Source organism: Coccinella septempunctata, chromosome 1 (assembly GCF_907165205.1).
Source record: "Coccinella septempunctata chromosome 1, icCocSept1.1, whole genome shotgun sequence".
Lineage (NCBI taxonomy): Eukaryota > Metazoa > Arthropoda > Insecta > Coleoptera > Coccinellidae > Coccinella > Coccinella septempunctata.
In genome coordinates this window covers 66032850-66054168 of record NC_058189.1, presented here as the reverse complement: position 1 = coordinate 66054168, position 21319 = coordinate 66032850, and the positions used below count along the sequence as shown (strand labels likewise).

At 38.8% G+C, this 21319-nt stretch overlaps 1 protein-coding gene across 2 annotated transcripts in view; it reads left to right on the top strand.

Annotated features, from left to right (window-relative positions):
- LOC123316082 overlaps window positions 1-19338 on the top strand; it is a 95344-nt gene extending 76006 nt beyond the window's left edge. Inside the window, exons 1-7 of one of the 2 annotated variants that reach the window (XM_044902033.1) lie at window positions 8939-9071; window positions 12121-12244; window positions 14632-14717; window positions 16033-16128; window positions 16193-16255; window positions 18218-18301; window positions 18578-19338. In XM_044902033.1, the coding sequence (XP_044757968.1) occupies window positions 9039-9071; window positions 12121-12244; window positions 14632-14717; window positions 16033-16128; window positions 16193-16255; window positions 18218-18301; window positions 18578-18940 (849 nt within the window). In that variant the 5' untranslated portion in view covers window positions 8939-9038 and the 3' untranslated portion in view covers window positions 18941-19338. Of the gene's footprint in view, window positions 1-8938; window positions 9072-12120; window positions 12245-14631; window positions 14718-16032; window positions 16129-16192; window positions 16256-18217; window positions 18302-18577 lie in introns of those variants that run through there. The other variant, XM_044902022.1, reaches the window with a different exon arrangement.
- Window positions 19339-21319: the final 1981 nt, after the last annotated feature.

Genomic DNA, 21319 nt, shown 5'->3' with positions numbered 1-21319 from the left:
CACAGACGTTTCATGGAAAATCGCTATAATGTATCCAGGCAACCACTCCAAATCTCGACTACCGCCATAACCTTAAAACTCATCCTGACAGTCCCTATCCAAATACCGGTTCATTTGTTTCTGTTTGCATTCTCTGTTTTCCCGTACTTTCGAAGATTTCCGGCACAAACAAGGAACATTTCAGATGCAGCCGACTGGTGTTTCGGGCCCATTAGCAATTCGGGTTTCTGCCATTTCGAGAGTGGAGTCTTTGTCGGTGGAAGTATACGCTATCTAGATCCCAGTAAGATTCAGATTCAATTTTCCCCATCGGGTGTTTCCTTCCAGGGCGAAGTAAATATTGAAGTTGTCTTCTGCTCGGATTTTATCAGGATCAGATTCAATGTTTTGGTTTGCACAAATTTGTTCCATGCGTTGCGCATCGAATGGAAGTCCCTTCATCATCAACTATCCTTCTCTTTTATTCTCGTCTAGGATATAAGTGCTTTAACACTAATTTCGGTACAGTGACTATATACCCCCACAGTGACGACAACGGGTCATAAAACTGTCAAAAATCCGCCATGTTTTGTCAAGAACGTAGACGAATAATCATAGAAATAATAATATAGGTTAGAAGTTCTATGCAAATACCAGTTTTTTTGACGTCCGACAAAACATGGCGGATCAACCAATAGAAAATGAGACAGCCTATGTCGCCACTGTGGGGGGTATATAGTCACTGTAGGCACAACTAGTGGTGGCACCATTTTGGCCGCCATCAGAACAGTTCGGGAGTGAGAGGGTTGAACGTGATTTTGTTGTTAGGAATTAAGACATTTTTGTTTGTTACACTGTCTGAAAAGTTAAATAGATGCGTGGGGTTATTTAGTTTTATTTCTTTCATTGATTAATATCATTTTACAAACGATGAGCCTTTTTAATACTGGACTTGACCCATGCTATGGTCGGGAGTGGTCCAAGTTTCCCGCACTGAGCTCATATAATAGTGTGCTTCGAAAAAAGAAAATTGAAATAAATATAAAAAATATACAAAGGTTCAAAGAAGTGAAAAACATCTCGGAAATAAGTGAGAGTCTGAAATAGAAAATATGCATTCCATAAGCTGATACATCTGATGATGAAAACCTTGACATAGACAATCGTTGGTCATTGGAAATTGTTTTCTTTCAATGTTTCTCCTGACAAACAAACTTATGGTCAAGTCTCTCTCGCCGCCCTGTTCAACTCTCCCAAGGGTTAGGGGGACATGAGCTAATTTTCAGTTCCTAAAAAAAGAGGTATTCAAAATGTTCATCTCACTATCACTCTACTATTATCTATCGTTACCTATTTAGGTATGATGCAAAAAAATGAGTTGCTACCATTTACAGATTACAACTTAAGAGGCTTCAAAGTGAAAAGGGGTTCAACAAAAGGGGTGAAAACTTTATATTCGAAAAGCGACTTGAGAATACAATTCGGAACTTTTAGTGATTCACATCTGTGCTCAGGGTGGGGAAGGCTTTCATCACAGTTTCGCTCTTCTTCTTTAAACGCGATGATATCAGAAAAATTGACATGTGCATAACTTCATTACTAATTCAGTCCCGAGCTGTCTATTTATAATACATTGCTCTTTGGATCAATATGGACTACACCAATTAAAATAAAAGCATCATGAGCGAAATTGGTCAGCCATCCGCGGCCACCCCATGCGCAAAATCTACACCCTTTTTCGTAAATCAGGATGCAGCAATCGAACACTAATTACCAACTCGCGGATAATATATGTCTCCATTATAAATATCTTCGTTCGAATTATTCAACATCCAGCTAACGATGCGTCCTCGAAAATAGCTTTTAGCACACAAATCGTATGCGGCCTTCATTCACGCCTGGCAGATTCCGGAGTGATTCGTATAATTATTTATTTGCGTACGTTCCGAGTTGCAGCACACCGGAAACCGGGACGCGATAACAAACCAACCTTCATCCGTCGCGTTAACAAGTGGAGGAAAACTCTGGTTTACAAGGGAATTGTAACTTGTACATTGAAGCTGTGTAAATGGTAGCAGCATTTAGCGGTTCTGTCCGTATCGGATGATTCTACAGGACCTTCAACGTACCAATAATAATAATAGGACTAGAAAAATGTTGACTGCTGAACATAACGAGAGGAAAAATAGAAGATGGTACGTTCCAACTCAAGGAAGGTGCAGAAATTGAATCATTAAAGGATGGAAACACATACAAGTATCTGGGCATAAAACAGGCAAGAAAAAACAATCAGAAGAAAGAACTAACAAAGATTGAGAAGGATAATGAGAACTGGCCTTAACAGCAAGAATCTGATAAAAGCTATTAATACCTACGCTTGCTCGGCGCTGAGCTTTCGGTATTTCGGCATTTCTTGGACCACAACCGATTTAGCAGCCTTACAGAGAAAAATAAGGACGATGCTGACTAAACACAACAAACATCACCCCAAAAGCTTAATAGAACGGACAGAGCTGCCACGACATCTTGGGGGTAGATCAATTGTTGATTTGTCCAACCGTATGTCCCAGGAAATTGAAGGACTTTGAAATTATTTCCTGAGCAAGGCTGCTTCATCAGAACTCCATCAAGTAGTTTGGGTTGCTGATAGTTCTACACCGTTAAAGCTACAGCAGGACCACTTGGAAACCGTTGAACACTCTGCAGAAAGTAAAATGCAGAAACTGATTGGCAAACCTTTGCATGGAAGGCACCAGAACGAGGTCAACCATGATTACGTCGACATATCTGCGTCGAACTACTGGTCAACTTCCGGAAGGTTGTTTCCTGAGACAGAGGGCTTCATGCTCGCTATCCAGGATCAGGTGATTCCAACAAGGAACTACATGAAATATTTCGCCAAGGATGCCTCAGTGGCGGATGATAGCTGTCGTTATGGCTGTGCGACACATGAAACTATCCAACACATCACTGTGGGATGTCAGAATTCGCAGGCACGGAGTACCAAAATAGACATGATGCTGTTGACAAGATTCTTCACCAAGAATTGGCACTAAAACACCAACTTCTAAGTTCGAAAAAGGTTCCTTATTACAATTACCATCCGAATGCTGTATTGGAAAATGAATATCACAAGCTCTACTGGGATCGCACGGTTCTCACTGACCGGAAAATAACCCACAATAGACCAGACCTCATATTGCTCAATAAGGATGAGGACAGACCACTATTCATCGATGTGGCGATTTCAAATAATAACAATCTTCTAGATAGGCGCACTGAAAAAATTTCAAAGTACATAGATCTCGAGGAACAAACCAGGAGACAGTGGAAGCTGAAAGATATCAAGATCATCCCTATTGTCATATCATCTACAGACCTGATACCGAAGAAACTACTAGAGAACTTGAGGAAACTTCAGTTGGACGAAAATATCTATAGAGTCTGCTGGGAACGGCGAGAACTGTACGCAAGTAGGTACATGGGAAATTCAGAGGAACACCGTCTGCTCCGACAGGAAGTGCGGGTGGAGCAGGAATCCAACCGACAGCAGGGAGCCGAGGAGCGACCCGGACCCGACCACCACCACAAGCCCGAAAACCTGGAAAGGGCTCCAACAGAGCTTAATCATTTTGATATCTGGGATAAGTGAATTTTCCTCTGGAGAGGAGTGTGAAAGCCGCAAGGCTACAGTCAAAGAATAACAACATCGCCACACAACAGAAAGGATGCAACAAAGATAGGGATACGAAGAATATTTTATTATATCTAGATTAAGATATCTGCAAACAAGCATTCTGTAAACGAAGTTATCTTTACGCTGCCTATGTAGACTACAAAAAAGCTTTCGTCTCCATACACCACAAATGGTTCTTAATAATTTACAAGGTAGAACACAGTATTATTGAATTCCTGGAAGATGCTATGGAGAGTAGAGAGAAGGAGAACGATCGCCGTACTGAAAATGCGTCTCCAAAAACGGGGAAAATAGGAATCGGTATGTTAATCGTTCTCTAGACCCCGAAAGGTATGGTCTAAAACCATGGGAGAATAACTTCAGCCTTCAGGTAGAACAAGGGACTATAAAACTTGTCTGGCGCAGGTCTATGAACCCATAGGGCAGGTATAACAACCCAGAATCACCAGAGAGAGATTCAGTATCAATTTGGAAAGTTGCCATTTGTTACCAAAACAAGTCTGCTCTAAATGAACTATGTTTACCTCTTCGTCAAGTGTTTCAATGTAATATACCCCAAAAGTTCCTCTAGAGAGGAATGTGAAAGCCACAAGGCTAAATTCATAATAATAAAAAGAAATTGAAAGGGTTTCACAACTGCTGGCGTTGATTTACAAGCCTTTGAGCGTAGTGACAGTCTAATTCCAACGATACTCGCATATCAGCGAAAATAATCCTGACAATATCCCCATGCTCCATGCAGGTGCTCTTTACATCCGTTTTCCCTCCCAAACTTCCCTCGAATATTTCTCATTCCCCTCATTTCGGGAAGGGCGTTTGACAGAATGATTGAAATGTGGAAAGTTGCCGGTTTTCTTATGTCCTACATTCTCATATTTCAACCGTTCGGATTTAATCAAAACTTCTCGAGCTCGTGCAGGAAACAATTTTTCAGACCCTAAATGCCCGAGACGATTTTCAACCCCCTCGATTTATTCTTCTCGTGGCCGGCCAGCCGAAATAGATTCTCTTTATGGGACTCGAGTATAAGGAGGAAAAGGGGAGATTTTATGTGTTGGGAGGAGTTGTCTCCCTATAAAAACGACCTGGTGCGACTTTGACTCTAGTGATAAAGCGATCTATTGGTTTCATTCACTGTATGTTGAAATTGAATCGGGTTCTAATTATGAACAGGTTGTTATTATTATTATGAGCCAGCTATTCTTTAAAAGGAAAAAATAGCAAACCTACCTTGGTGGCTTCTAGTCGAAGACAAGGTTCCGTGTTATCTGGATTGTCAACGACAACCATTCAAAATCAGAGTTCATGTCGGAACTCATCACGGTTAGGGTTTGAGCAAGACGGCACAGAAACACGGCGGTTCACCTACAACTGCTTTCTACTCCCTCCGGGTTTTCACACCAGCAAAAGTTACAGAAGTTGAATACAGATGACTGTATTCTATTTCTTACATCATTAAGAGCGCAATTCAAAATACCAATCGACCCATACATACATGAATATACATACAAAAGGAGTCACTCCTAATCGTGGTTCTAATCTATTCAACCCTGGTGCGACTTTGACTCTAGTGATAATGCGATCTATTGGTTTCATTCACTGTATGTTGAAATTGAATCGGGTTCTAATTATGAACAGGTTGTTATCATTATTATGAGCCAGCTATTCTTTAAAAGGAAAAATAGCAAACCTACCTTGGTGGCTTCGAGTCGAAGACAAGTTTCCGTGTTATCTGGAGTGTTAACGACAACCAGTCAAATTCAGAGTTCATATCGGAACTCATCACGGTTAAGGTTTGAGCAAGACGGCACAGAAACACGGCGGTTTACCTACGACTGCTTTCTACTCCCCCCGGGTTTTCACACCAGCAAAAGTTACAGAAGTTGAATACATATGACTGTATACTATTTCTTACATCATAAAGACCGCAATTCAAAATACCAATCGACCCATACATACATGAAAATACATACAAAAGGAGTCACTCCTAATCGTGGTTCTAATCTATTCAACTCTGGTGCGTCTTTGACTCTAATGATAAAGCGATCTATTGGTTTCATTCACTGTGTGTTGAAATTGAATCGGGTTCTAATTATGAACAGGTTATTATTATTATGAGCCTGCTATTCTTTAAAAGGGAAAATAGCAAACCTACCTTGGTGGCTTCGAGTCGAAGACAAGGTTCCCTGTTATCTGGAGTGTTAATGACAACCAGTCAAAATCAGAGTTCATGTCGGAACTCATCACGGTTAGGGTTTGAGCAAGACGGCACAGAAACACGGCGGTTCACCTACAACTGCTTTCTACTCCCTCCGGGTTTTCACACCAGCAAAAGTTACAGAAGTTGAATACAGATGACTGTATTCTATTTCTTACATCATTAAGAGCGCAATTCAAAATACCAATCGACCCATACATACATGAATATACATACAAAAGGAGTCACTCCTAATCGTGGTTCTAATCTATTCAACCCTGGTGCGACTTTGACTCTAGTGATAATGCGATCTATTGGTTTCATTCACTGTATGTTGAAATTGAATCGGGTTCTAATTATGAACAGGTTGTTATCATTATTATGAGCCAGCTATTCTTTAAAAGGAAAAATAGCAAACCTACCTTGGTGGCTTCGAGTCGAAGACAAGTTTCCGTGTTATCTGGAGTGTTAACGACAACCAGTCAAATTCAGAGTTCATATCGGAACTCATCACGGTTAGGGTTTGAGCAAGACGGCACAGAAACACGGCGGTTTACCTACGACTGCTTTCTACTCCCCCCGGGTTTTCACACCAGCAAAAGTTACAGAAGTTGAATACATATGACTGTATACTATTTCTTACATCATAAAGACCGCAATTCAAAATACCAATCGACCCATACATACATGAAAATACATACAAAAGGAGTCACTCCTAATCGTGGTTCTAATCTATTCAACTCTGGTGCGTCTTTGACTCTAATGATAAAGCGATCTATTGGTTTCATTCACTGTGTGTTGAAATTGAATCGGGTTCTAATTATGAACAGGTTATTATTATTATGAGCCTGCTATTCTTTAAAAGGGAAAATAGCAAACCTACCTTGGTGGCTTCGAGTCGAAGACAAGGTTCCCTGTTATCTGGAGTGTTAATGACAACCAGTCAAAATCAGAGTTCATGTCGGAACTCATCACGGTAAGGGTTTGAGCAAGACGGCACAGAAACACTGCGGTTCACCTCCGACTGCTTTCTACTCCCCCCGGGTTTTCACACCAGCAAAAGCTACAGAAGTTGAATACAAATGACTGTATACTATTTCTTACATCATAAAGAGCGCAATTCCAAATACCAATCGACCTATACACGAAAATATATACAAAAGGAGTCGCTCCTAATCGTGGTTCTAATTTATTCAACCCATTAAATCACCCATGTTTCCAGATAGCTTTATTTCGCCCAATCGGTAATCCCTCGTTGCAAATTGTCATCACGGATGGACATAATCCACATTTATCGGCTTATATACCCCACATATACCTCCCTGTAGGAAAACAAAAACATATCATTTCCGTCTGGTCCCGATAAATCTGGTCCACAATAAATGGGAATATGAATATCGGTATTGCCCAATGGGAATCGATTTCGAGATCCAATAAATTCTCCTGCGGGAATAAGATAAACATTCGTCTTGGGATTTATTGCTTTGTTCCAAAGAAAAATGGGGTGAATGAATTATTAAGGTCGTTTGTCTCACGGATTTATTCGGATGAGGCATAATAAAGGATAGGACAGAGATGTATCATGTCACGTTTGTTTGTTGTTTGCGAAATTTTTATATTTGAAATATACCGTTTCATTTTTTCATATACTCCAAATCAAATTGAGAAATTCAGGACCTGCGAGTTCAGAGCAATCGACAGGAGTATGGAGCAGCCACACTAAGATACACTAAGTGACATAGAAAACAGAACACCCACTATTACTGAATTTATTAGAAAGATTAGGAACTTAGTACAGGGTTTTTCAATAGTCACAATAGCCCTTCTATACAGAAATACAGGATAATTGTGATATTGAGCTTTGTTTTTCTTGACATGAAATAATTGATGATGTAAAACTTGTAGTACGATTTATTGGACTATTTCCATCATTTCTATTCAACGTTTAGACTTTGATTTGCCAGCTATCTTCTGAGAATTTCTTGAACTAGGTTTTCTTTTCAGAAACACTTCTTTCATTGGGAATTCCAAACAATCGATACGCCCTCTGGTGTCAATTTTTGTGAATAAAAAGTTAATACACTTGTTTGTTTACATCGGGGAACGAAGAATATTTTAGTGTTTCAATAAGAGTTTCCATAAAAAATATATCTATCTATTGAAAATACATCGCAGGGGTGCTCTAGACACACAAATTATTTCCGAGTCGATTCTTGAGGTAAGGTTTTTTCCAATTTTCTCTCAAAAATGCACTCTGAAATTTCATCTCTTCTCCTATTCTTTCCGATGCCAAAACACTCTTACACAATCTCATGCTTCATCATTTCACCATGGTATTATGTTGTTCTCTTAATCTCTTATCGAAAATCGAAAATAATATTATTCTAATCATCTGTCACCAGTAAGACAGTTCACTCAGCCAACTTCAACTAGTTTAATTCAAAATTTCGCCATCCCGTGATCGCCAGCGCGGCTATTGGCAAAAACATGAACTACCTATCGATACATATTTTAGGGGACAAATAATCTGTGGTCTAAGTAGCGATCGTTCTTCTTCTCTCTACTCTCCATAGGTTTATCTTCCATATCCTGTATCTACGTTCCAAAGGTCCATTTGACATTCAACTATTATTTTCCTTAATATAACACAATAATAGAATGTAGAGTCAGAGAAATTTCAGCTTGAACAATTAGTAATTGAAAATATCGAAAAACTGCGTAGAATTGATTGTATATGTTGAATATGTTGAGTAATGAACCTCACCATCTAAATTTCACGAAACAGCATCGATAATTTATGGCCTGCCTCAGTTCCAAGTCCAAACCTCAATGGATATTTGCGGTTGGAGATACACTCAGTTGATGAACCCACTACCCGCTGCCCAACTTGCACATTGTCAGTTTATCCAGGGGATAGGTCATAACTCCAATTCCTGTCATCACCTTCCAATATCTCCTGCCGAGAATATGTAGGACAAGGCAGAGGCACATAGTCCAGATATATCCAAGTTTCGGTTACGTAATCAAGTTTCGCAATTAATAGAATGTGTACATCGTCGGTAAAGTTTACAATTAATTACGAATTATGGGTATAGGCTCGGGAACTGAGTGCATCTCTGATACCTGTTGACGAAGTTTCTGTAGGAAATTTACTCGAGCTATTTCATGTTTGCTCTCATATCAGACTTCTTATACAGGGTGAGTCTTTGACTCGTACAAATGTTTCAACAGTAGATTCTTGAGATCAAAAGAAACACTTTTTTCCTTTACGATTTTTCCCGAATCGTTTTGGTTCAAAGGATACAGGATGTTGAAAAAATGAAATGAATTCGGAGAATAGTTTTTCATTCACTTGATGAATCTTTTTCGAACACAAGATATCACCCACGTGTTCCAGTTTTCTCATTATGTCCATTACGTACCATAAAATTTCAGAGGGTATTATTTGATTAAATAAATTTCTGATACTACAAATTCATAGATGTTGAGGTTACGATGATATGTGACTCATAATACTGAAATTATCTTCAGTCACAAGAATTTTTAACAATTCATAACCTGTTATGAATTTACGGAAATATGAAGGCTGCAAACATATTAATACCTACCTCTCTATCCAAAAATCGGAAGAACTCTAATGTTTCAGATGGTTTTCTTTCGAACCGAATTCCGAAAAAGTTTCTTCTTTGTCCGTAGCATCTGTTGCTAAAACTCGATGTTTTGTTTTCATCAAAGTTCGTAAAGTTACTTATTCGAGTTCGGCAATCAAAGTTTCAACCAAGAACCTATAATTATGTTTCGTTCCCAAATAGGCGATTTATCTTGGCGAAGTTTGAAGTTCAAAATAAAATCCTTTCATCTCTTGGGGCTATTTTCGCATAACAACTCATTAGCTGGCTTATTAGTTATGTCGAAGAAAGGGTTTATTTATGGTTGTTCTTTTGAGATCAGAATATACATATTCCATATTCTAGAGTACATTCATCGCTATAACGAAAAATATACACTGCTCAACAATATGGAACACTGACCTATCAATTTATTTCAAGAATATTGGCTTCAAGATGATTATTTTGATCAGATACGAGAGTATATTTAAATGATCTTTTTGTTTATTTTGAATAGGGATGAAGGTTGAGTTCGTGAACCAATCGTATCTTGTAAGGATGGAATTTATGTTGTTCAAGGATTCTCATGATTGTTGTGCGTGAAACACCAAATAAATCGGACAATTTCCTAGTACTAAAGGTTGGATCCATTGCTACATGACCTAAGACAGCCACGTCCCTCGCTTCGTCTCTTTCATGCAACCTCTTTTTGTTTCAGACTAAGCCAGTACGGTTTGACTAACGTTCCTCAGAATTCACGATAGATGATCGAAATAATTCGTTTCACCAAAAATTGTTCTTATAAATTATCCAAGATGGCTGAGACACAACCCCTAGAAGTTCGACAAAATTTCATTGAATTTCAAGTACGGGACTGTGAAAGGTGACTCCGGCATCGCAAAAACGAAACGAAACATAAACATATGGCTGGACAATGAATGGTTCAGTACCAAGTTCATCGGATTAGATGCATCAGCTCATTTTTGAGATAATCATAATAGTTGTATCGTGCAATTTAGGGTAAAAAAAAATTTAGAAAATCGAGGCAGTTTCTTGAAAGTGTTTATGTTAGTTATGTTGAAGAGTGCTATGATGATTCCCCATTTCATCCCATTTTTACGACGATTGTTGGAATGTTCGAACAAGAAGATTGTGATGCCCATTGTGAAAAAATTTGTGAATAATTTAGACGAATTTTATTGTTGAGATTTTGAAGTAAAATTCTTTTTTTCACACTTGTGTCCTAAGTCTCTTCTGTCAGTTGATATCGAAATGAGCCATTTCATAAAATCGAGTGAGAAGAACACTTCGGCAGTCCTAAGTTTCATTTCCATTACCACTTAAATATTGAACGAGCCGATATCCTAAACGAAACTACAGGGTCGAATCAGGACACTGATTTGTGATAATAGGGAATTCTCCTCAATTTGGGTTATCACTGCATATGCAAGTTTAAACTGAATAATTATGAGTTTCATTCATGATTTTTTCAAATTCACTGCGGAAACTATTCAAAAATCATCCTTCAAATATGGGGTTTTAAAATTTAAATCGCTTTGTGCGGAATTTACGATTTGGCAACAGCGCATACAAGACAATGAAAAGAACAATATCCGATCAGCTTGTTTATAAAATAACAGCTGTTGATCTACACGCGCGTACTTACTGGAGAGCTTCAACTGCAACCGGAACCGGCCATAAAAATCCCATAAAATTTTACTACCTTCCTCCTTCGTCGCAGACTTCATGTCTATGTTATCTTTGTCTATCTCATCAAGATGATGCATTTGTTGTCCTTTAATATCAAGACATATTTCACTCGATGTTGCCAACTTGTGCAATTCTCACAAAACGCTTTAAACTTTAAATACCCATTTTTATTTTTCATTTTTAAGTGCTTAATACAATTTTTTTTGGGAAACGATTGAAATGGTTATTTCAAAATGTGACGTTTCAAAGATATTTCATAAAAAATACATCATTTTCGTCAGAAGAAGTATTCCCTATTAAATTCATTCTTTTTTAGGCATTAGTGCCTAGTAACTCTGCATAAACTCATCATTAGCAAATAGAGAATTCTTATTTTTACGGGTAATTTTTGGTGAAATTCATTTCTTTGACCAGTTCTACCTTCTATTGAAAAAAAAGCCCCACCTTTAAATACACCCTCTATGTAAGCGGTTATTTTAAACCCTCCAAAATTGTGCTCGTGAGGTGAAAATCCGTAGGTAGATGCCGAAACTACGTTGCTCATCCCCTCAAGGCGCACAATTTAGGCCCGGTTTTACGCGAATCAAAAAGAATTCATTCCTGACACAGGACACGTACGTAATCCTTTCCCGGTAAAGATCCGGAATCCATTACCAGCCCACAAAGACACCTCTGCGAAATGGAAAATCCCGGGTCCGCATACTAAACGGATTCTAAATCAATCCTCTCTCGTCGAGAAAGAAAACGCGACCTCATCGTTCTTCCCGGATCTCAGGAATCCCATGCCAGATCCTCGATTTAGACCATTGTCCCCCACGGCATCCCCATAAGTGGCAACTTAAATATGTTTAGGGAGGTTTATGCAGTATCTTCGGGACCCCGCCAAATTGGATTTCCGCCCGATTGACCTAGTGCGTTTTCTTTTCCAGATCTACTACACGGTCAACACGGTCCACTCGTCCTTCGTCCTGAACACGGAATTGAACATCATCTTCTACAATTCCTCGGCTCAGCCGCCTGATTCTTTCCTGAACCCTGACACGACGTCGACAAGTGAGTATATGAGCCGTATCCTGATCGAAGGATAAACGTTGCATTTATCCAGAATGAATCGATGAAGTTTTCGAGCTGTTGATTGATTGAATTCTCACTTCCGTGAGTTTTACAGGGTGTTTACTAAATATGCGGCAAAAATGCAGCATTGTGTTAACATTATACCATACCACAACTGCAGTTATGTATATGTATATGAAAGCAGAATGAATTGTCAGTTACAGTCTGCTCAACGATTCTCTAGAAATCCTCAGGAAAATCCAAATTGTCATAAAAATTCAGTTAGTAAGCTGTGGTGAATAAATTCCTTGTAAGTTCTGACACATCGAATTACAACTTGTTGTGATGCCAATCCAAAAATTCTTTAACACCCTGTATCTAGAGAACGAAACGTTGGCGATCCCATGGGCCTGTTTTTTCTTCAAATTACTTAAGGAATCTCCCCTCTTAGTTTTAACGTCCAGTTTAGGAACACCTTGTTTATTTTCGTTATCCTGTTTCTAAACTTTGTTACAGGTATGTTGGCATCTAATGAAAACAGAAACGTCGACACTTCTTTCCAACAGTTCCTTCAAAAAAATTATTTCCACGTATACTACATTTGCCCCTTAGGTGTTTCGTTTTTCACAACAATTGGTTTTGAGTCTTATGCAGTAGCCAAGGGAAAAATGGAAATCTATTTTTGAAGGAACTGCTAGAAAGAAGTATAGACATTTTTCCGCCAGATGGCGCATCTGTTTTCTGAAAACTCAGATGTTCTTTCTGGCTTTGATTATAACTTATGCATTTCATTATACACTGCGCAAAAAAATTAACGCACATTATGGAAATCTCAAATTTATTCTACAACTGAAGGTGTTCTCAATGATAATTATTTTTATCAGAATTATGCATGCATATGTTATCCACTTTCAACGGTTTTCTTCAATACAGATGTTTTTTCCCAGCAGGAATAGAAAAGGATGATATTATCAGATTTTGAATGTATTGGCTACATTCTAAAATCAGTTGTTCTCGATCAATTCTAGTGATCAATAGTTTTTCTTTCGTTTGATTTTCTACACTCGATCGCTATGCAACGCGAAACAGGCAATTTGACCCAAGAGGAATGTGCCCAAGCGGTAGTTTTGCGAGATGAAGGGTGGACATACACAAGAATTGCAGAAAGGTTTGGAGTTTCCCATTCAAGTGTGTCTAGAATGTTGCAGCGATTCAGGGAGGCAGGTATGAATGTTCGAAGACCAGGACAGGGTAGACCACGGGTAACAACTGCCATTCAAGAACGTTACTTGAGAGTTTCTTCGTTGAGACAAAGGTTTGCAACCGCTCGCCTCCTTCAAATTCAGCTTGAGCAAACTCATGAGGTGCAAATTAGCACTCAGACAATAAGAAATCGCCTCAGAAAATATGATTTAAGGACTCGTGTCGCGGCAAGAGGCCCAGCTCTTACCCCAGCCCATCGAAGGGCGCGTTTGGATTTTGCGAGAGAGCATATGCTCGCACAGACCTAGTGGTCGTTGATAATGGAGCTATGAATGCTGATATATTTATAAGGAACATTCTTGAAGGGCATGTAGTGCCATTTGCCCCATACATTGGTGAAAATTTCATTTTTATGGACGCCGATAATGCCAGACCCCATCGTGCGCGCATCGTTCAGGAGTACCTTGAAGAGGTTGAAGTCTCTCGAATGGAATGGCCAGCAAGAAGTCCAGATCTCAATCCGATTGAGCAGGTTTGGGACAACCTCAATAGAAGGCTGAGAAGTTCAGAAAATCATCCAGCTACTCTTAATGACTTAGGAATCCAACTCGGAGAAATCTGGGAAGGATTAGATCAGAACATTTAAAGATCACTCATTTTGAGTATGAACCGTCGTCGAGCTGTAATTAACGCAAGGGGTGGAAATACCAAGTATTAAATCACTTATCAGCATTTCAGTATTTTGAAAATTGTTCATTTCTCTTCTTTTACATAAGATTCGGTGAAATCCTGAATTATTCTTCCATTTAATGTTTTGTTCAAAACCTTCCCGAGAGAACATAAAAAATAAGTTATAAAGTCAATGTAGAGTTAACTTTCATTAAAATTGAGATTTTCAGAATGTGCCTTAATTTCTTTGCGCAGTGTAGTTTTCATCATTTACAAATAAGCCAGAAACTGATCTACCTGCTACTCTTTTGATCCCTACAGTTCACTTATCAGTTTAGATTTCCACTTTTCCGTTTTCGTTGTCAATATAAAAAAATATTAACTTACCTACTACTTTATACTTCTCATTTTGTTTCTAATACATATTTTTGGATAAAGTAGGATCAGATCAGAATCCCATATAATTAGGTTTTCATCTATTTGTATCACCATCCTTAATCTTTTTTATTTTACAGCCTCAATCGTGTTCACCTTCCTCATCCTAGTAATCACAGCTTGCGGGATTGTTACTTCATTCCTTCTATTATACGGACTTTACAAGGTGAGTATAGTTTTCATCAACAACGTCCTCTTTTTACAGATTGGATGTTGGGAATGCATGAATATGAACTTCATCGGATTTGGACCTCATTTTTTCTAGCACCAAATCCGATGAAACACAGGTGCATTCCCATTATTATTGAAAAGCTGTTTGGTGCGGTTTTTGGGCACGAGAGATCAATTTTTTTAATGACACTGGAGCGGATGTTTCGATGAATGAATGTATCGAGTCATGATTAATGAATTTTCACTTCGCAAATTGGAAGATATTGTGGACGATGTTTATTTCGACGCTATGTGCTATGCAAGCGGCGAAACCCTTTGTGTTTTTCATGAAAAGTTTCCACAGTGAGTGATTTATCGAAACGCCTATTACCAATGGCCTACGAGATCACCTTTATTCTTTGTGTTTACTTAAAAGGAAACATTTATTCTTGGGGAATGAACTGAATACGTGGCAGTTGAAGCCATTTGGATGTTTTTTATTACGATTTACAAAATATCCTCCCTACAATATTACTATATTGTAACATTTCGAAACCTAGCCTGAATTTCCAAAAACAAATGTATCGTATTGTTTTGAGATCCTTGTTTGAGTACAGACAATAGAATATAAAAGCGGCATTGTTGTATCTGTTACAATAAAAAGTGGAGCTCCACACAAAAAAATCACATTGGTAATATAATCCTTTCTCTGGCGGAGTTAAAGCTATACAGCCATAACAAGCGCATATGTTGAATCCAACGAGAAGCTCGATTTCCTTCTGATGAAAATAGGAAGCAATAAATATTTTTCCAGTTCCCGTTGCCAGATTGAATGGGAGTAAAATAAAAGAATCCGAGCTTCTCTGGTACAATTCCATTGTTATCTATATTTCCTCGTATCTGGAGCCTTTATAATGCAGCCATGCGGAAAGGTCATAAAAGCAATAAAATAGAAGGACCATAACATAAATGATATTTGTGTATACTGCGCTCCCGAAATATGGTCGTTAGATGTCTTTTATTTCAATTCCTATCATTCGGGGGGAAATCGAGCTAATCGCATGAAATTTTGGGGTGGAAACGGGTTTATATGGGGTCATAAACGGTCTCGGAAAGAGTGTAGGGAGGAATCGGAAAATTCGAACATTTCCTCAAGGTACCAAAAATAAGAACTTGCAAATCAGTTTTCGAAAATTTTCGTTTGTCGTAAATCTCCCAAGATTTTGATTATAAGTTTGCCAAGTGAAATCAAAAATATAGTGGCGATAAATAAATGAGCTCCATAAGGGATACCTACTATATTTATAAGAATAAATTTGTGTTCGTTGCAGGACTGCAAGATGCTGTTGCTTCCATGGGTGGTAAATCTTGTAGTTTTCATGATATTAGATATCCTCTACATTTTCTACAATCTTATAGAACATGCGGTGAGTCCTATCAGCCTCGCCTTCTGCAACCCTTTTATTAAAACGATAAATTGTTCTGTTCCAGCTGAAATGGAACCCCTTCATCTCTATTCTCATAATGCTGGATTTTTTCATCACTTGTCTACACGTGAGTTGTTTTTCAAATTCCTGAACTTATTCAACCAATTTTCAAACACTCAGTGACAAATCTTGATCGATATAAGGTGCTGAAAGTACATATAGTGTGATTTAAGAGAAAAAATTTCAACTTATAAGGAAATTCGACACTTTGGAAATCTCAAATTTATTCTACAACTGAAGGTGTTCTCAATGATAATTATTTTTATCAGAATTATGCATGCATATGTTATCCACTTTCAACGGTTTTCTTCAATACAGATGTTTTTTCCCAGCAGGAATAAAAAAAGATGATATTATCAGATTTTGAATGTATTGGCTCCATTCTAAAATCAGTTGTTCTCGATCAATTCTAGTGATCAATAGTTTTTCTTTCGTTTGATTTTCTACATTCGATCGCTATGCAACGCGAAACACGCAATTTGACCCAAGAGGAATGTGCCCAAGCGGTAGTTTTGCGAGAAGAAGGGTGGACGTACACAAGAATTGCAGAAAGGTTTGGAGTTTCCCATACAAGTGTGTCCAGAATGTTGCAGCGATTCAGGGAGACAGGTATGAATGTCCAAAGACCAGGACAGTGTAGACCACGGATAACAACTGCCATTCAAGATCGTTACTTGAGAGTTTCTTCGTTGAGACAACGGTTTGCAACCGCTAGCCTCCTTCAAATTCAGCTTGAGCAAACTCATGAGATGCAAATTAGCACTCAGACAATAAGAAATCGCCTCAGAGAATATGATTTAAGGCCTCGTGTCGCGGCAAGAGGCCCAGCTCTTTCCCCAGCCCATCGAAGGGCGCGTTTGGATTTTGCGAGAGAGCATATCCATTGGGAAGAGGCCGATTGGGAAAGAGTTCTCTTCACAGATGAGTCTAGATTCCGCCTCTACCATTGTGATCGACGTTCCCTTGTATACAGACGTCCACATGAAAGATATGCTCAGTGCAATTTCCTGAATACTACTGGTTTCGGGGGAGGATCGATTATGGTATGGGGTGGAATATCTTTGACTGCTCGCACAGACCTAGTGGTCGTTGATAATGGAGCTATGAATGCTGATAAGGATATAAGGAACATTCCTGAAGAGCATGTAGTGCCATTTGCCCCATACATTGGTGAAAATTTCATTTTTATGGACGATAATGCCAGACCTCATAGTGCGCGCATCGTTCAGGAGTATCTTGAAGAGGTTGAAGTCTCCCGAATGGAATGGCCAGCAAGAAGTCCAGATCTCAATCCGATTGAGCAGGTTTGGGACAACCTCAATAGAAGGCTAAGAAGTTCAGAAAATCATCCAGCTACTCTTAATGACTTAGGAATCCAACTCGGAGAAATCTGGGAAGGATTAGATCAGAACATTTTAAGATCATTCATTTTGAGTATGAACCGTCGTTGCCGAGCTGTAATTAACGCAAGGGGTGGAAATACCAAGTATTAAATCACTTATCAGCATTTCAGTATTTTGAAAATTGTTCATTTCTCTTCTTTCACATAAGATTCGGTGGAATCCTGAATTTTTCTTCCATTTAATATGTCTTGTTTCGTTCAAAACCTTCCCGAGAGAACATAAAAAATAAGTTATAAAGTCAATGTAGAGTTATCTTTCATTAAAATTGAGATTTTCAGAATGTGCGTTAATTTTTTTGCGCAGTGAAGTTGGCCTCTCGTAGTTTCGTCGTATCTGCACCGATTTCGAGAAAACAATTTTGAACGATTCTCTCGAAAGTATCAGAAAAGTCCAAATGGTCATGAAAATTCAGTTAATGAGCTGTGGTGAATAAATTAATTCCAAAATAGGTGAAGGGTAGTCCAGTTTTTTAAAGGTCAACCCCTTAATATTGTGCCAGAAATGCAAAGACCTCTTATTGACTTGGCGTGGCTGATACTTGATACAATCTTTTATTGACTTGTAAATTGATTACAAGATTTTTGAAATTTGCCGAATACATATATCACAGCGTATATTTTTTTCAGATTTATGCCTTATTGTGTGTGATATCCCAATACCAAGAACTAAAAGCGGGTAGAGGAAGGGCCTTAGACGACCAAAATTATAGGGTGAGTGCACTTATCCAGCCATGTAAAATATCTCGAAGAAGGAGAACCGACGACTAGGTATTATCTCGAAAAATTGTGTAAACTTAATGGGAATTTCAATTTACACATAGTTTATTGTCTATGGCAGGAGATCTCCATTGGTTAAACCCATTAAGACACCTAGTACAGGCTATATTGGTGATGTCAAGCAAACCACTGCTTTATTTCGATGGCCGTAGTACCAAGACAAAAAAGTCCCCACGATTCTTGTAAAATGACCGATTCAATATCTTCCAGATACCGAACATCCAATACAGCAACCAGCCAACAGCGACAAGCTATCTCAGCACCTCTCGGCGTCCCATGACAACCTGCGATGCGCGTCCCACTCCAACCCAAAGCCCCACAGGAACCGCCCCGCCCATCTCCTTCCTGGCCGAAGACACGTCTCCCAGCTCCAACCTGAAGACCAGGAAGTCCGTGAAGTTTCCGGACCACTCCAACCACCAGAACAGCGCCAGGAACGGCTCCCAGCTCCTGGAGCCGTGGACGATAGAGCTGAAGCCGCCCCTGACGCCGAAGGTGAGCGGCAGTGGAAGTGACACGGCACCGTTGATAGAATCCGCTACCACGGACAGTTCTGGACAGCCGAATTTGTGAATAGTGCGTCCTCCCTACCTGGAGACCTCGTTCTAACCCTTGCGTTGTTCATTCGTTTTGTGCAACGGATGAATTATCGAAACTTTTAAGCGTACAGTGATAAAGGGGTTCCTTCGAGATGAGGGACTGTTTTGGGTATGTGTTGTGCATTAAGGAACCTACTTGGCGATCTGACTTCTGACGTACTGTCAAAATTTCACGTTTCAACTGTCTTAAATCAGTATAAACCTCTCCACCTCAAGATCCGAATTGAAAGGCGCACTTCTATTATGCAAGGTTCTGTAGAAGTAAACTGAACTTTTTCATTTTCTCCCGAATGCACAGATAAAGAACAATATGGTTGTCACTGTTTTTATAAATTCGAGTGAATGAAATAAAGAAGTTACCTATTCAACATTACTCTTCGTAGATGAGTCTGCGAAAGAAATAGGCTATGGTACTTTTGAAGTTGACGTTTTGTATGTGAAATACCAACATAAAGCTTCATCTGTCAATATTCCATACCCTATTTGACGTGAAGCTCTCATTGCCATTCGGTTTCTAGCGAAATCTATGACACTCCTCTTTGCAAGCCTCACTCCATACACCCATACGGTTTAAGGGTGAATGTATCGTGCTGCTCTTACTTACACTTAGGTGCACTTAAATATATGGTGTATACTGCAGCAGCTACAACCAAAGATCAAACGGCAACGCACCCAAACTCTCGAATGTGCCAATTAGTGTTAGGATTCGAAATTATAATTTCTTGGGGCTACTTGCGACTGTTTGCCCTCCTGTGACTGAAGAGACCCAACCGTGACCTACAGATCCTTCCACACTCCGGGCATGGATAGTCACCAACCAGATCTGGCCGCCGCTGTATTCTTCTCGAGTCTCCATTATAACTGTGGACCAAAGACCTCCACTGTGTCTGTCTAACGCTAGTTGTTCCAAGTTATGATTGGCATTAACTGATTTAAGGGATTGATGCAGTATATCCTTAAACCGCTTATACTGGCCTCCTGGTTTCCGAGCTCCCTCTGTGAATTCGCCATACAGAGCTATTTTGGGGAGTCTTGTAACTTGCAATACTTGCATCCTCAGAAAGTGGCCGCTCCATCTGAGTCGGGCCCTCGTTACTTGAGTCTCAATTATACAACTGGCGCGCTGCAAGACTTCTGCATTTGAAACTTTGTGGAACCATCTGATGTGCATTATTTGTCTTAGATGACGTTATTGCGTTTGTTCAAGCTGTTTAATGTGTCGCCTGTAGGGGGTCCAGCTTTCGCTTCCGTAAAGAAGCGTTGGGAGGCCCACTACTTCGTAAACAGCTGTCATGGTCTTCTGATCGAGGTCGTGATTTTGAAACACTCTGTACTTTATACTACAATGGTACTCACCAAGATCCGAATGATACATTTTAATAAATATTCCTATACAACAATCCAAAATTACTTATCCTAAACAAGGATCATTGTACCAACCAGGAGCAGCGAAAATAGGATAACTTTTTGAGAACCTTGTTGGGGTGGACACACTTTTCAGGAAACTGAATGACGACACGTTTGGCATTAACGAAAACGAATTTGCATAGTGCAAATTGAAAAAAATTTTCTTGTAACTAAACTATTTCATTTGAAGGTTTTTGTACATTTTCGAATTTTTACGACTTGTGTAGATACATTTCATGTGAATGTGAAATTTTAAAAATGTGGAAATTTTATGATATGTTCATAGATGAATAAATAAATTAAAATTTGAAAATAGTGTTACGAGTATTCAGGAAAGGTGCGGTTTTTATTGAAAAGATTATTAGTCGCCAAATTGAATTGTTATAAATATATTATTCTGTCGAAACATCCTCTATTTTATTATCTCCAGACTAAGAACAAATCTTCGACCAATAATTTTTTATATTAGTAATTTGAAAATTACATCTGGAAAAGTTAATATATCTTGTGATTTCTCTGTAACGAAATTATGATAAATGTAATTTCTGTGTGCCTTCGAAAGAGTATACAACTCAATGATGATTCTGATTTAAATTGTAGTGTATTGTAGCATATAAGCTTTGACAAATATTTTTCATGTATTCCATATTATTAGAAATGTTTTGGTCCATCTTCATTCATGAACCCGAATTGATTTTCCCACATCCTTTCGTATATTGATATCGAAGTAAAACACAGTAAACCAATTTTTACCCCTGCAAACTGGTATCATGTATTATTTCAATTTATTTCAAGTTTGATAAAAAATATTTGGTTATTCGTGTGACATTTTTAGAAAAATATATCATTTCCAAAACTGTATGTGCCCATCCTCGTTTACTCCTTAGATGTTTGTATAGTATATGAATTATGCATAATGATTCAATTCGCTCTTTAAATGCATAGC